Here is a 13,350-nt window from a genome sequence, read left to right as displayed (position 1 = left end):
TTTAAACCTCAACAAGGTACTAAGACGATGCTATAATGGGAGTATTTTTTCTGGAGAATAATGGATAAAAAGTGACAAGCTATCTGGAGAATCTGAATGCATAATTGATGGGGGGCATAAATTAATATGATTATGCCTTAACTGAAGACCATTGCTGCCAAACATACAAAAGTGCCGTAGAATGAAACATGGCTCCTTTCTTTGAGATGATGGGCATCAATATGTAATGTATATTATCCAAGTCTTCTCATGTAGACTGCTTATGACAGGCATCTATGTAATTTGAATTCCTCCTATCTCTTGCAAAGACATTTTGACTACAGGCCTGGGAAGTGGTCCAGAATTCTAACTGGTCCATCTCTCATGGTCAGAAAAGATAGCAATTATTCATGATCCCTCACTGAAACTTCTTTATTTCTCATACATGAGTCCCTGAGAGGACAGGTGAGCTGTTACAATTATATAAAATAACCTTTTCTTTTCAGCTTATGGGTACTTAATGCCAGAATAAAAGATAATAGCAAAACAATATACAGTACTAGCCATTTATCCTTAAATGTTCCAGCAGAAATACTCTTGCATAAAAAACTGCAAAGGTTTAAGGATAGCTTTCTAGGATAGTTCAACACTGAGAGGCTCACAACTCCAGAATCATTGGATAATTATCTTCTCTCCTGTGACTGTATGAGTGACATGTATTACATCGATTGCTTGAAATAGTTATTCTACTAGGAAGGCTCCTAAAATGGATAAAATAAGTCATGGATATTTTATATTATTCTGTCACCCCCCCTATAGATAAGACATAACATACTCCCCAGAAAATAAATTGCTATGATGAAACAAGAACAGGATATTATTTCAAAGTTAACAAAATGACATGAAGACTAGAAACACAGATTCAACTGAATAAAATACTTTACACTTTATAAAGTATAAATGTGCCCTACAATGGCTGAATACATTTATAGCTGAATTGAAGTTAAGAGATATTGCAAAACTCAGGGAAGCAAAGATTTGGTATTATATATTAAGGCTGGAAACTTGACATTTAGGATTTTTTGGAACAAAAGATTGTACAAACCTTGAAAACCAAAGCTGAAAAGAAATGTAAAGATTCCTGGACTGAAATTGCAATCCAAAATTAATTTAATTATAATAATTATAATTGCTTACACTTATATAGCGCTTTTCTGGACACTCCACTCAAAGCGCTTTTACAGGTAATGGGGACTCCCCTCCACCACCACCAAATTTAAACATTTTTTTCAACATTATTTTAATAATTATATTTATATTCAATGTGTCAATATCAGGAAAGTGCTTTATTATTATGATTTATGTGTACCCTTATTTAATTTAATATACATAATTTACATCAGTTTTGTAATCCTAAAATTTGTTCTTTCACTTTTTTTTATGGAGCTGAACCAACAGTCTATAGCTGTGCTCCTCCAAGAGCAGAATTTTCTACTACTTATGCTTCAACTGCTGAGTTTACTGAAATGTGGAGCCAGATTGGGTGATATTCCTAAATCCAAGGAATGGGGCTCTAGAAGGAATTTATCTCGGTTTAAACTGAGAGGCCCAAAAAAGTTCCAAAACACTTGCCTGCAATCCAAAACAATTCTGAGTGTAAAATTTGATCAGTCAAAATAATAATTTATTTAATCGGGTAATAAGTTAATATCAGCTAACCAACCAACCAATCAACCAATCAATCATTTGTTCTGCGTATCAATATTGTCCTCTGGTTTCATAATGGATTTAAGTCCACATCTTGTCTTATTTGCTGCAGAACATATACTAAACACGCTGTACATATTTTAAAAAGGGATGTTTAAATTCAAAGATGACTTCCATTAAAGAGCTTCATTACATAAATAATATAATATAGAAAAAAATGGAACCATGCTCATAAAAATTACTACTATGGACTAGATTTCCATGCACCAATATTGTATTTAAATGTATATACTTGTTTGCCAGAAAACTGTAGTGTCTATTAAATGGAAATTAGGTTTGGCAATTGGCAGGTGGGTTGAGGTTTTGATTTAATCCTGTCTTTAACCCTATATTCTATCTATTCTTTTGCCTTAATCCCTAATTCATATGTAATCTGTCATCCACTTTCAAATCAGGGAGCATAGGAAAACAAAGAAAATTTCACTGGTCTTATATAAAGACATTTACCTGGGTTGAAGCCAGTGTTGTATGCATAGGAGATTAATTGATAGTGACATAGGGTTAGCACTGCCCTCCCAGCACAATCAGGTCAATATTCCTATTAATAATATTTTACTTTACAAAACGAATGCTGTCTGAGTAGTGTAAAAGCAAAAAAAATACCTTCAGATTTAATTGTGAAAATACATAAGTAATTATGTAAATTGCCAACAATAACACTGACAACATTATTCGGTTCTAAAATAAAGCTTAATGATTTGCCAGATGTGGATTAAATTTTTAACTCAGTTTTTTTTATAGGTGAGATCCATCTGCATTCCATTCTAATTATCTAATGCTGTTAATTCTTTTCTTACTTCTGCATTGCAATCTATTGTAACATGCAGCAAGTGACATTTCCACAGAGCACTTTACATGCATGTCAATGAAAACCTGAATTACTTCCTGAAAACATTACAAATTTAAATTAGTATGGACAAGGGAAATCTCCGAGGATGGAAAGATCTCATTTGATTTATTATTTTGGTCTCATCTAACAAATATTTGTAATTTCATATCTTCTTGCATATGCTATGATGGTGCATTTGTTTTTATATTTAAGTTTATATTTAGCAAACTGTTCTTAAGGAAGCAATCTTCTGAAAAGACCTTTCCACCCTGATCCCCAGGAAGTGAGCTGATGGAAGCCATGCAATCATAGAAGTGCATAGGAGAAGATCTGTGTCTCATTCTGATGCAGTCTCTAATCGCATTTTCTCTTGTTCAGATCTAAGAAGGTTGTTTTCTGAATCTATTTTTTTCCAGAGTCCCGGTACTATATCAATCTCAGCAGAAATAACATGGCAATGCACAGAATACATAAAACAAAGTAAGCAAAAAACATCAGTCAAGTAAAGAAAAAATACCCCCATTTGTGTTTTGGATGTTGATTCAGAACCAAACTCGCATATACTTGATGCTCAACTATACTTGTGCACAAACTCACAGTGCTGAAAAGCTCCCATCACTTCATAAAACTTCAACATTAATTCTGTGGAAATATCCCAAGGTTTTTAAGATCCATATTTATATAAAGAAACAATCAGGGTTTTTTAAAGCCCAGAGCACGATTTCTCATTTACCTTTCAAAAACTCCAACTTTGAAGCTTTATCTTTTTTTCTTTTTCATGTTACTGAAGAAGAAGGCTTTAAAGTAGGTGCAAAGGTATTAAAATTTGTAATTATCAGGAAACCAAGCTGTGACAATTTATAGTTTGTAATGACAGAACTGCATATTGCAAATAAATAAATAATTCTCTGTTTCAAAACACCATGTGGTAGGTTTCTTGTTATTTGTTTGAGAAAAACATGCACATTGTGTTCAGAAAATGTAAGAGGAGTCCTGGGAATTGACCACACAAAAAAGGAACTTCATAGGATAATATTTCAGATACATATTGCAATGTTTAGAAAACAAGGGAACAATTTAAAATGCATCTGAAAATTTTGAAATTGAAATACATTAATTTAAAAGTAAGATTATTTCAGACAGTTTGACATACATACTGTACACACAATATGCGCTATCGTGTTTGGCAGATATGTATATAAGCTTTTCTGAAAAATAGCTAAAAATAGACTAAATGAAGTAAATAGAAATGTTCAAGATTTTTCAACATTTCTGTAAATAATTGTGCAGATGAATGTAATGTATGTTATTAGTACATCTGTTAAAATATAAAAAATATGTACAGTAAAATATGATCACATACTGTATATTCCTGAATTTAAATAATTAATAATAATGTAATAATCAAGCATTAATAGTCTAAATTAACAAATGTATATTGTTCACATTTTTTACTCTGTACATATATGATAAGATGATGAACCCTTCAATGTTGTTTTAATTAATCTGCATTTTCACAGAACCTCTGGAAATGAAATCAATTCCTGGAAGCAAACCTGATGGCCACTGGGTATTAAAAGAGACTGGAAGCAATCTAGTTGGTGCCATTTATATTCAAGGGCAAAATTAGAGAATAGTCCGAAGATCTCAGACAAAAGATTGTTGACCTCCACAACTTGGTTACTCCCAAAAACCCGATATGATGAACATTCTGTTTTCAACCATAAAGTTCATAATGATTCCATTTGGGTTAACAGTCTTTGGGTCTAATTTTCAACTACATAAGCACTTTTATTGCTTCAACATTAAATGTATTATTGTAATAATAAAGGGTATGTCCTCTGATCCTAGTTGGACAGTGGCACATCACTGACCAATGGAAAGAAACGATTCTTAATAAAAGTATGTTTATTATTGTTGAAGCCTTTCAACAGTGTTTTACTTAGTTTTCTGACCATACTGGACCCCTGTTCACCATATAACACAACTATGTCCCATGATTGCTCAACAGGATTTAGATGTGGGTGTAATGATTTATTCTGGGTGGGAATGTCTGCTTGAACTTTACAATGTACTGTAGCATTGTCATGCAGTGTTAAAATGCAATTATATACTTCTACCACGCCCTTTTCTGATGCTTTAAAAACAATGGCTGGACTCCATTTCCAGAGGAGATGGCAATCCACAACTCAAGATCTCCATAATGTTATTGTCCTATAAAGCACACCATGTTAACGGAGGACATATATAAAACATGCTACATTAAACAAAAACAACGTTATGCCACTTACGGCTATGCCAGTTACGGTGAATGTTTTGGATAAATATAGACCAGCATAAGGAAAGGGGCATCAGCGCTTCTAGACCTTGTTCTTTTACTGTACAGTATGTATTCAAATCCTCCATTACATTTAATAGAAGCTAATAATTGTGAAAATGAGACCTAACTATGGCACCATCAAACTGCTTTAACATCACCAGTGGTGGCCAACCACTTCTATGGAACAAGTAATAGGTTTATTCAATGCTGAAAAGAGAAGAAAGAAAACACAACGTTTCAGTAAGGGCAGTAAGCAAAGGTAATGTAGCGGGAGAACAAAAGCTGGGAGAGAGGAGGAGCGGGAGGGGACACACCGAGTGGCCAATCAGGTGGTGTGAAGTCAGGATAGGTGAAATGAGGTGTGAAATGAAACCAACAATGAATAGAGAGAATTTAGAAGAAAATTAGTCTGTCGTTGAGAGAAGGGGAAAGATGTGATCCTAGCTGCAGGATTATTTTAGTTTCTGTAGTCTTTCTGATGTAGTCTTTCAACCACTTCTATGTCAGTTTGTCTCACTCCTGATTTTTGGGTAGTGATGGCTCGGGATAAACTCCGTACTGATGAACTTCAAAGACTCAGCAGGTTCTTGACTGCTTCTGCTTTCTCATGAGCTCCTGGGCTGTCATGAGACAAAGGAATGTGTATTTTCCATAAATTCTTGAGAGGGTTATGTAATATGCATAAGTGCATCATTCGTAATGTATTTACTTGCTTTATTCTATCCTAAAATCCAGATATGCAAGCAGTTCAAGGTTAAAGTTAATCAGTGAGGAATAAGGGCACATAATGTTAAAAATACAAATGGTTTAGATAATGAATGACATTTCCTTAAAATTATTTTAGTAATGGTGACAGATACAACCTCAACCCATGTTTTACATACTGTACAGTACACTACAGTGTGGAAAATTGTGCATTTTCATTTTAATTGAAAACATTTTTAAGGTAGCCTAAATTAAATTATTCTAATATGTTTGAGTCCCATTGTGACACCCATTGTAGCTCTTTTTACTATTTCCTTTTAGGTTGCATAAAATTTGAACTTCCTGAGATTAGATCAGATTATCTCTGTATCAGTTGCAGATGCCACTATAGTAAAGTCACATTACTAAGCAAAGCAAAGAAAGCTGAAGCACTGCACTTAACTAGTCAAAACATCACATTTAACTTTAATCACTGTATTATCCAAGGTGCTCTGCACGAAGAATAGGAGAGTTACTAATTTATTTTATTCTATTAGAAGTAACATGATATATATTATATCATATATGTATGGCTTACAAACCTTTTTGAGGTGTTATATAACATGTGTAACCTGCTTAGACTAAGTCTAAGACTAGGTCATCAGGCTACACTGGATTATCCAGGATTTGTTCTGGATTTCAGGAAAGAAGCCATTTATAAGACCATGAGTTTCTCTGTTAATGATAAAACTTGCAGCCACTTTGCTTCATGTAAAATTTCATTGCCAAATATGTAGCCAAATGTAACAGATTCTAAGAATACAATAAGAAATGTCATCAAAACAATTTACATAGTCTTGCACATACTGTACCTGTAAAGGTTGGTTGTCCTGTTGCTATACTTGAAGATTTAGTAAAATGTTGGAGAACTCTGGAACAAAGGTGTATAATTATTCAGACATGTTTGAAACTCTCAGCTTTTATATAAATTGTGTGAATTGTGTGAACAATCATTTCCCTTTATTTTCAATCTACACATCCTTCGCATTATTTGCAGACACTAAAGTGTTTTCTGAATATATAAACCTGGTAACAAGCAAGGTATGGTACTGTATATAAGAATATTACATTTATTATATATTATATATTAAATGTTTATTTTAATATTAACATTTCTACTTCGTTTTGGCATGTGTTATAAAAAATAGCTAAAAATAGACTAATTGCTCTTGCACATTGGGTAATAATTGATAGATCTACCTATTTATTTTTGAATTGTGACTATTTTTTAGATGTCAGTTTCTTCACTATTCTATCATGATTATTATACTAAGATAAGTTGAATTCAAGAGTCCAGAGGAATGTTTTCTTCTCAGCAGACGCAGTAACAATTGACTACCTTAAAATGTGAGATGTGAATTGCAAGTCACAACAACTATCATGAAAGCCTTTTCCTAACCAGAAGCCAAATATGGAATCCCTCCATTCATCCAAATACTGTAGGTACTTAATCATATGCTGTAAGTGGTGCCTTTTGGTTTGTGATGCAAATACATAAAATTGTCATATTGGTAGTTTTGAAAAGGAATTCCATATACCTCTGAGACAATATATATATATATTATTGTCTCAGAGGTATATTTCCTGTATATTTACTGTATGTATAATATTTCCTATTACCATGCATTGACAAGGAACTTCCCCTTTAACCATTTTAGTGTGTCTAGCATAAATTACATTAGAAAGAGAAAGTTTCACATGGCCACATACTGTACAAGTAAATATTTTTCAGCCAACAGTGTTTAGAATAGAGCCTGTTGCATGATACCAGAGCTAAAGGAAGACAAATATCAGTGTGTTGTTTTTTTAATTTTTTGAAAGCCTATTGAGGACATTTGAACCTTGCAGAATTCAGAATATATCAGACAATTAAATCAAAACATTCTATTGACATACATAAATGACTCTCTCCCTGCGCTCAATGGCAAAATAAACATTTCTCGACATACGTTCTATTCTTTGCAATCGGCTTTTGCAAGGTACCTCATAGCTACAGTACATCAGAAATGGCATTTATACATTAATACAGAGCTTGACAAGAGCAGTTTGTTGGCCTGATGTCTGGCAACAGAAAGGTCGATAAGGCTTTACAATAAAAAAAATACAACTTTTTTTTTCAACTCCTGTTATGCAATGGGGAAGCCTGAAGGATACCAGTTTAATAATCCTGCTTTTCTTTTATTCTTCCTATTGTATTCCCACATTCTTTGCTAAGCGCTTGCTACTGTTACAACGTGAAGCACTTGTTGGGTCCACATTCCCAGAGGGACCAGTCAGACAGACTTACTCAAGCTTCACTTGAACACAGAAATGAAAATCAATAAACAATCTGAACTTCTCAGAAAAGATTTTTTCTCCTCTAATGAATATACAAGCTTGGTTACAACTTGATTTAAAGGTTGAATTTATTGGGTGTGTTTTTCTTTCCGGTGACGCCAAAGAGTAGATCTAGAATAGTGCTTATACTGTAGCAAGATACAAGAAAGTACATAAAGGGTAGGAATAAACACATGTAAATGGACACAGAAATTAAAATATCTTTAAATATTGTCCGAGATATAACAGTGACTACTTGTAAAAGCATAAGTTGAAAATGATGTTCTTTTGGACATGTAAAGGGTTAAAAAACAATGCGGTTGCTGTATATCTGCACATATTATACAGTATGTCCCTATCATACAGCAAAAACAACATTTGTACAAACTGGGGAAAAACATCAATCTCAAAAATTCTTCGATAGGATATTTGGAATGGAATGGATAGCTGTGACAAAAGATTCTAAATCAAGGAATTTCTTAAATTGTAAACTGGAAACATGATATACAGTATAAAAGATTTAAAATTGGACGTATGAAGCATCAGATAAAAGCAAAACTCCTACCATCCATTTTCTAACTGCTTTATCCAATACACGGCCTTTAGGGGAGCCAGACAAGGAATGGGCATAAGATATGATACACACCCAGTCCATAATAATAATGAGCTTTAACATGACTGTTTTCATTAAAAAAACATTGCTATGGTCTTTTCACCTTTGTGAAAAGGTGTTACAAAGACTCCAAATAAATACAATTCTTGAGAATGATACCCCTGAAATCTTTTAAATTGACAGAATTATTAACACTAAATAAATATAAAGTAAATTGGCAGGGAATATTCATATAACATAGTTATGTAAACTACAAAATAATGGACAACATGTCCTTGGAATGGAAAAAAAAACAGAACACCAGTGCTTGTTCCTTGTCATTATGCTGTAAAAGCATAAGCATTTTTTCTGATAATTCATACACTTTTTATATTGTCTATATGGAGTTTCATAGTTATCTAATTTACTATATCCTGTTTACCATGAAGCATAGTACAGAATAACTGTTCAAATATTTCTGCAGCTGTTTGTAATTCCTTACAACGTGTCTGGTATTGCCTTGTAAAACAATGCCCTGCCCTTTCCAATGATCTTGCCATTCCAACAGCCCATTTTGTTGATCTACAGATTACATTTTAAAGTGAATATTTCTGGTCAAAATGTAAATGCTGAAAGTGAACTCTTTTATGGGTGAAGGAAGTTGGATGTCAGCGAACACTGCAAAGGAAACTTACCCAAATTATTTCAAATCCCAATTAGTAGAGTGGTTTGTGTCTCTACTCTATGAATTTACATGATTACAGAATGAGCACACCAGTCTCCGTGAAGCCCCTGGGTTGTGGTTTTCAAGATTCAAACATGAAAACAAAGGAGCATTTAAAACACCTTAACACTTAAAAAGTGTAGAAAGGCACAAATCAGAAGACTATAAAGAATGTAAAAATCTTCCAAAGACATTGAATATTTCTTTGAGCATGGTGAAGCTGATCATTCAGAAGTGGAAGGTGTATTATACACCTACTGTAGAAGCTACCACATTGGGAAGCTTGGCTGCAACCTGCTTCAGTTCGCTAAAGACCTAGAGCTCAGATGAAAATTCAACAGGACAATAATCCAAAGCACAAAGCCAGACCTACTCTAGAGTGAATGTCATTGAGTGCATGTACACTACACACATATTATTGTTTTTGAATTCATCAATATTTGACATTTTACTTATTTCTATCACAAAAACTGTGCAGTTTGAGCAGGTAAGTTTTGATTTTAAATATTCGCTTGCAATGTGCTTACATTGTTTGTAGTTCATCAAGGTTTGACATCATTAGAAGGGTATGAGTGCTTTTGCAGGACCTGTGGTATTAAGAAATGTGTAAGTTAAAACTATATATTTGTTCCATTGGCTAAAAATCACATTGTCTGCTACTATACAGTGTTTAAGCAGTTATATTTGAAATGGAATTTATAGCTGAAATACTAAGTAAACCATTTCAAAATACCTCATGCCCACATACTTTACAAATCATGCAGATAAATGCAGGACTATACATTTATTAACCCAGCCATGCAGGGTTACTCCTGCATGCCGGTCCCAAGCCCGGACAAATGGGGAGGGTTGGGGAAAGACCTGGCGACCTACCCGAGAAAACCATTGCCATGAAAATTCATGGAAAAATACATGGAAAATCTCTCACATGTTTCAAATATGGTCCCCAGGCCAGCAGGTATCCAAAAAACGACTGGAGAAGAGCAAGGATCATATGCGAGTAATCCGGGATTTTATGACGCAAATGGGGGAAATCCTTCGGGAAGCCCAGATGCTGATGCTGCCTGCGATGAAAGAAAGAATCTGCGCTGCACGAAACCGCACAGGATCTCAACATGGAACGTCCGTGGAATGAGTCAAGGGAAACTGAACATCATCAAGCGAGAAATGATCAGACTCAACATAGATTTGCTTGGAATTAGTGAATTACACTGGAAAGATAATGGCCACTTCAAATTGGATGATGTTTCAGTGTATTATTCTGGGCATCAAGAACTTAGAAGAAACGGAGTGGCTCTCATAGCACACAAGAACATAGCCCATGCAGTCGAGAGCTACACCACCATCAGCGACCGCATAATGGCCATCCGTATCTGTGGAAACCCGCTAAATGTCATGGTTTTACAAGTCTATGCTCCAACAACAGATGCTCCAGAAGATGAAAGCGAACGATTTTATGCCAAAATCGAGGAAGCACTGGAACAAGTGCCCAAAAAGGATATCATTTATATCATGGGCGATTTCAACGTGAAGGTCGGCAGTCAGGAAGAGGCGAACATCATAGGCCGGTGTGGATTGGGCGAAAGGAACGAAGCTGGTGATCGTTTGGTCCAATCCTGTCATGAAACCATCTCAGGGTCTCAAATACATGGTTCATGCAACCGAAACGCCGTCTGTAAACCTGGACAGCCCCCAATGGACAGCGTCGCAAGCAGATAGATTACATTCTTTGCAGTCAATGCTGGAAAAGTTCAGTCCTAGCCATAAAACTTTCCCTGGTGCTGACTGCGGTTCTGACCATGAACTGCTTGTTGCCACCATCAAGGTGAAATTCTGCAACATCAAAAAGAATGCTCCATCAAAGCGTTTTGATGTCTCCAAGGTACCTGTTTCATATGCAGTCACAGTGAGGAACAGATTCGAACTGCTTGGCAATGAAGACAAACAGCCGGACAAATTGTGGCAGGAATTCCAATCCACAATTATCAAAACAACGCAGGAACACATACAATACAAGAAACTAGAGAAAAGGAGCAAGTAGCTTTCGGCAGAAACCATCAAAATCGCCGATCAAAGAAGAACAGCCGAAGCCACTGGGGACCAAGATGAGGCTTGGAGGCTAAATACAGAATTTCAAAGGGCAGCAAGGAAGGACAAAGAAGCATACTGGGATCAGCGATGCAAGCAAATGGAGGAGGACTGTCGAAAAGGTCACACCAGAAATCTCTTTGCGCAGGTCAAGAAAATTCGAACTTCTTTCACTACCCGCAAAGGAGCAATCAAAAACAAGAAGGGGAAGGTCCTGACTGGCCAGCAATGCATCAGAAGCAGATGGCAGAATACACGGAAGAGTTGTATGCAAGCACTAGCGACCTTGAGCCACCCCACGACGACCCAGTGGAAATGGAGCCAGCTTTCCTGGATGAGAAAGTCGTATGGGCGCTGAAGCAGTTACCAAACAACGAGGCACCTGGTATTGACTGCATCCCAGCAGAAATGTTGAGGCCTGTTCCACCAGTGGCTATCAAAGCGATCTGCCAGAAGATCTGGGAAACCAGCAGGTGGCCAAAGGATTGGAAGAGATCAGTATTCATCTCACTGCCTAAGAAAGGTGATGCAAGGGACTGTTGCAGCTACCGTACAATAACCCTGATTCCTCATGCAAGCAAAGTCCTTCTGAAGATCATACAGCAGGGTCTGTGCCCAATCATTGAAGCAGAACTACCTGACTTGCAAGCAGTGTTCAAAAGAGGTTGTGGTACCCGTGACCATATCACAAATCTGCGGTGGATTATGGAGAAATGTCATGAACATCAGAAAAACATCTACATTTGCTTCATCGACTACAGTAAGACATTCGACTGAATCGAACACGATAAGCTATGGAAGGCCCTGCAAGAACTGGGAGTGCCAGCACACTTGATCCAGCTGATAAGATCCTTTTATAAAGACCAAGAAACAACTGTTCGAACACAACATGGAGACACCGAATGGTTCAAAATCGAGAAAGGTGTGCGACAAGGTTATATTCTGTCCCCTTTTCTTTTCAATCTTTACTCAGAAATGATCATGAGGAAATTAGATCTAGAAGAATCGGAAATCGGTGTGAAGATTGGAGGCAGAAATATTAATAATCTCTGCTATGCTGATGATACAACATTACTGGCGGAAACGGAAGATGGCCTGAAATACCTCAAATTAAGAATCAAAAAGGAAAGTGAAAAGATGGGTCTCCACTTCAACATCAAAAAGACGAAGATCATGACGACAGCTAGAAAGGGAGCAGTCAAAATAACCATCAATAGTGAAGAGATCGAATGCGTCAAGGTTTTCTGCTTCCTGGGATCCATGTTTGACTGAACTGGAGACTGCGGCCCTGAAATCAGGCGACGGATTGCGTTAGGCTGTAGTGTAATGCTGAGCATGCACCAAATCTGGAAGAGCAAAGACATCAGCTTCACAACCAAATGCAAAATGGTCCATGCTATTGTGTTCCCCACATCAATGTATGGGTGTGAAAGCTGGACCCTGAAAAAAGCTGACCGAAAGAGGATGGATCCTTTTGAGCTATGGTGCTGGAGAAGACTGTTACGGATACCATGGACAGCAAGGGTCTCCAATAAAGAGGTTCTGGAGCACATCAAGCCAGAAATTTCGCTTGCGGGAAAGGTCACCAGACTCCAGTTCACTTATTTTGGTCACGGGATGCGATCAGATTCATTGGAGAAAGCAATGATGCTTGGAATGGTCAGTGGAACAAGAAAACGAGGCCGCCAAAGAACGCGGTGGCTGAACACCATCAAAAACGGACACTGGCTTAGGCATAGAACAGCTGAAAGGGAAAGTCCAAGACCGGAAAGCGTGGCAAAAGATGGCCTATAGAATCGCAGAGAGTCGGATCCGACTGACCGGATAACATCATCATCATCATGCATTTATTGTTTGTCTACATACATTTATAAAACTATGTTTTATGTCACACATCTCCTAAACAATTATATTTAGCCTTTACATATTTCTACAAATAAGAGTTATGAAAATAGAGAACACCAGAAATAGAAAGAGTGGATTCATCAAAA

The 13,350-nt window shown here is 36.3% G+C and overlaps 1 protein-coding gene across 1 annotated transcript; it reads left to right on the top strand.

Moving 5' to 3' along the window:
* Nucleotides 1–10,171: 10,171 nt before the first annotated feature.
* Nucleotides 10,172–11,312, top strand: LOC148674548 (protein CFDP2-like). Its single transcript, XM_088624745.1, is given in 3 exon segments — nt 10,172–10,892; nt 10,895–11,026; nt 11,029–11,312. Coding segments are annotated over 3 exon segments (1,137 nt in total).
* The last annotated feature ends 2,038 nt before the right edge of the window (nt 11,313–13,350 follow it).

Source organism: Lepisosteus platostomus, chromosome 3 (assembly GCF_059453375.1).
Source record: "Lepisosteus platostomus isolate fLepPlt1 chromosome 3, fLepPlt1.hap1, whole genome shotgun sequence".
NCBI lineage: Eukaryota > Metazoa > Chordata > Actinopteri > Semionotiformes > Lepisosteidae > Lepisosteus > Lepisosteus platostomus.
Note: the sequence above shows the minus strand (reverse complement) of the source record. Positions and strands in the feature narration are given on the sequence as shown.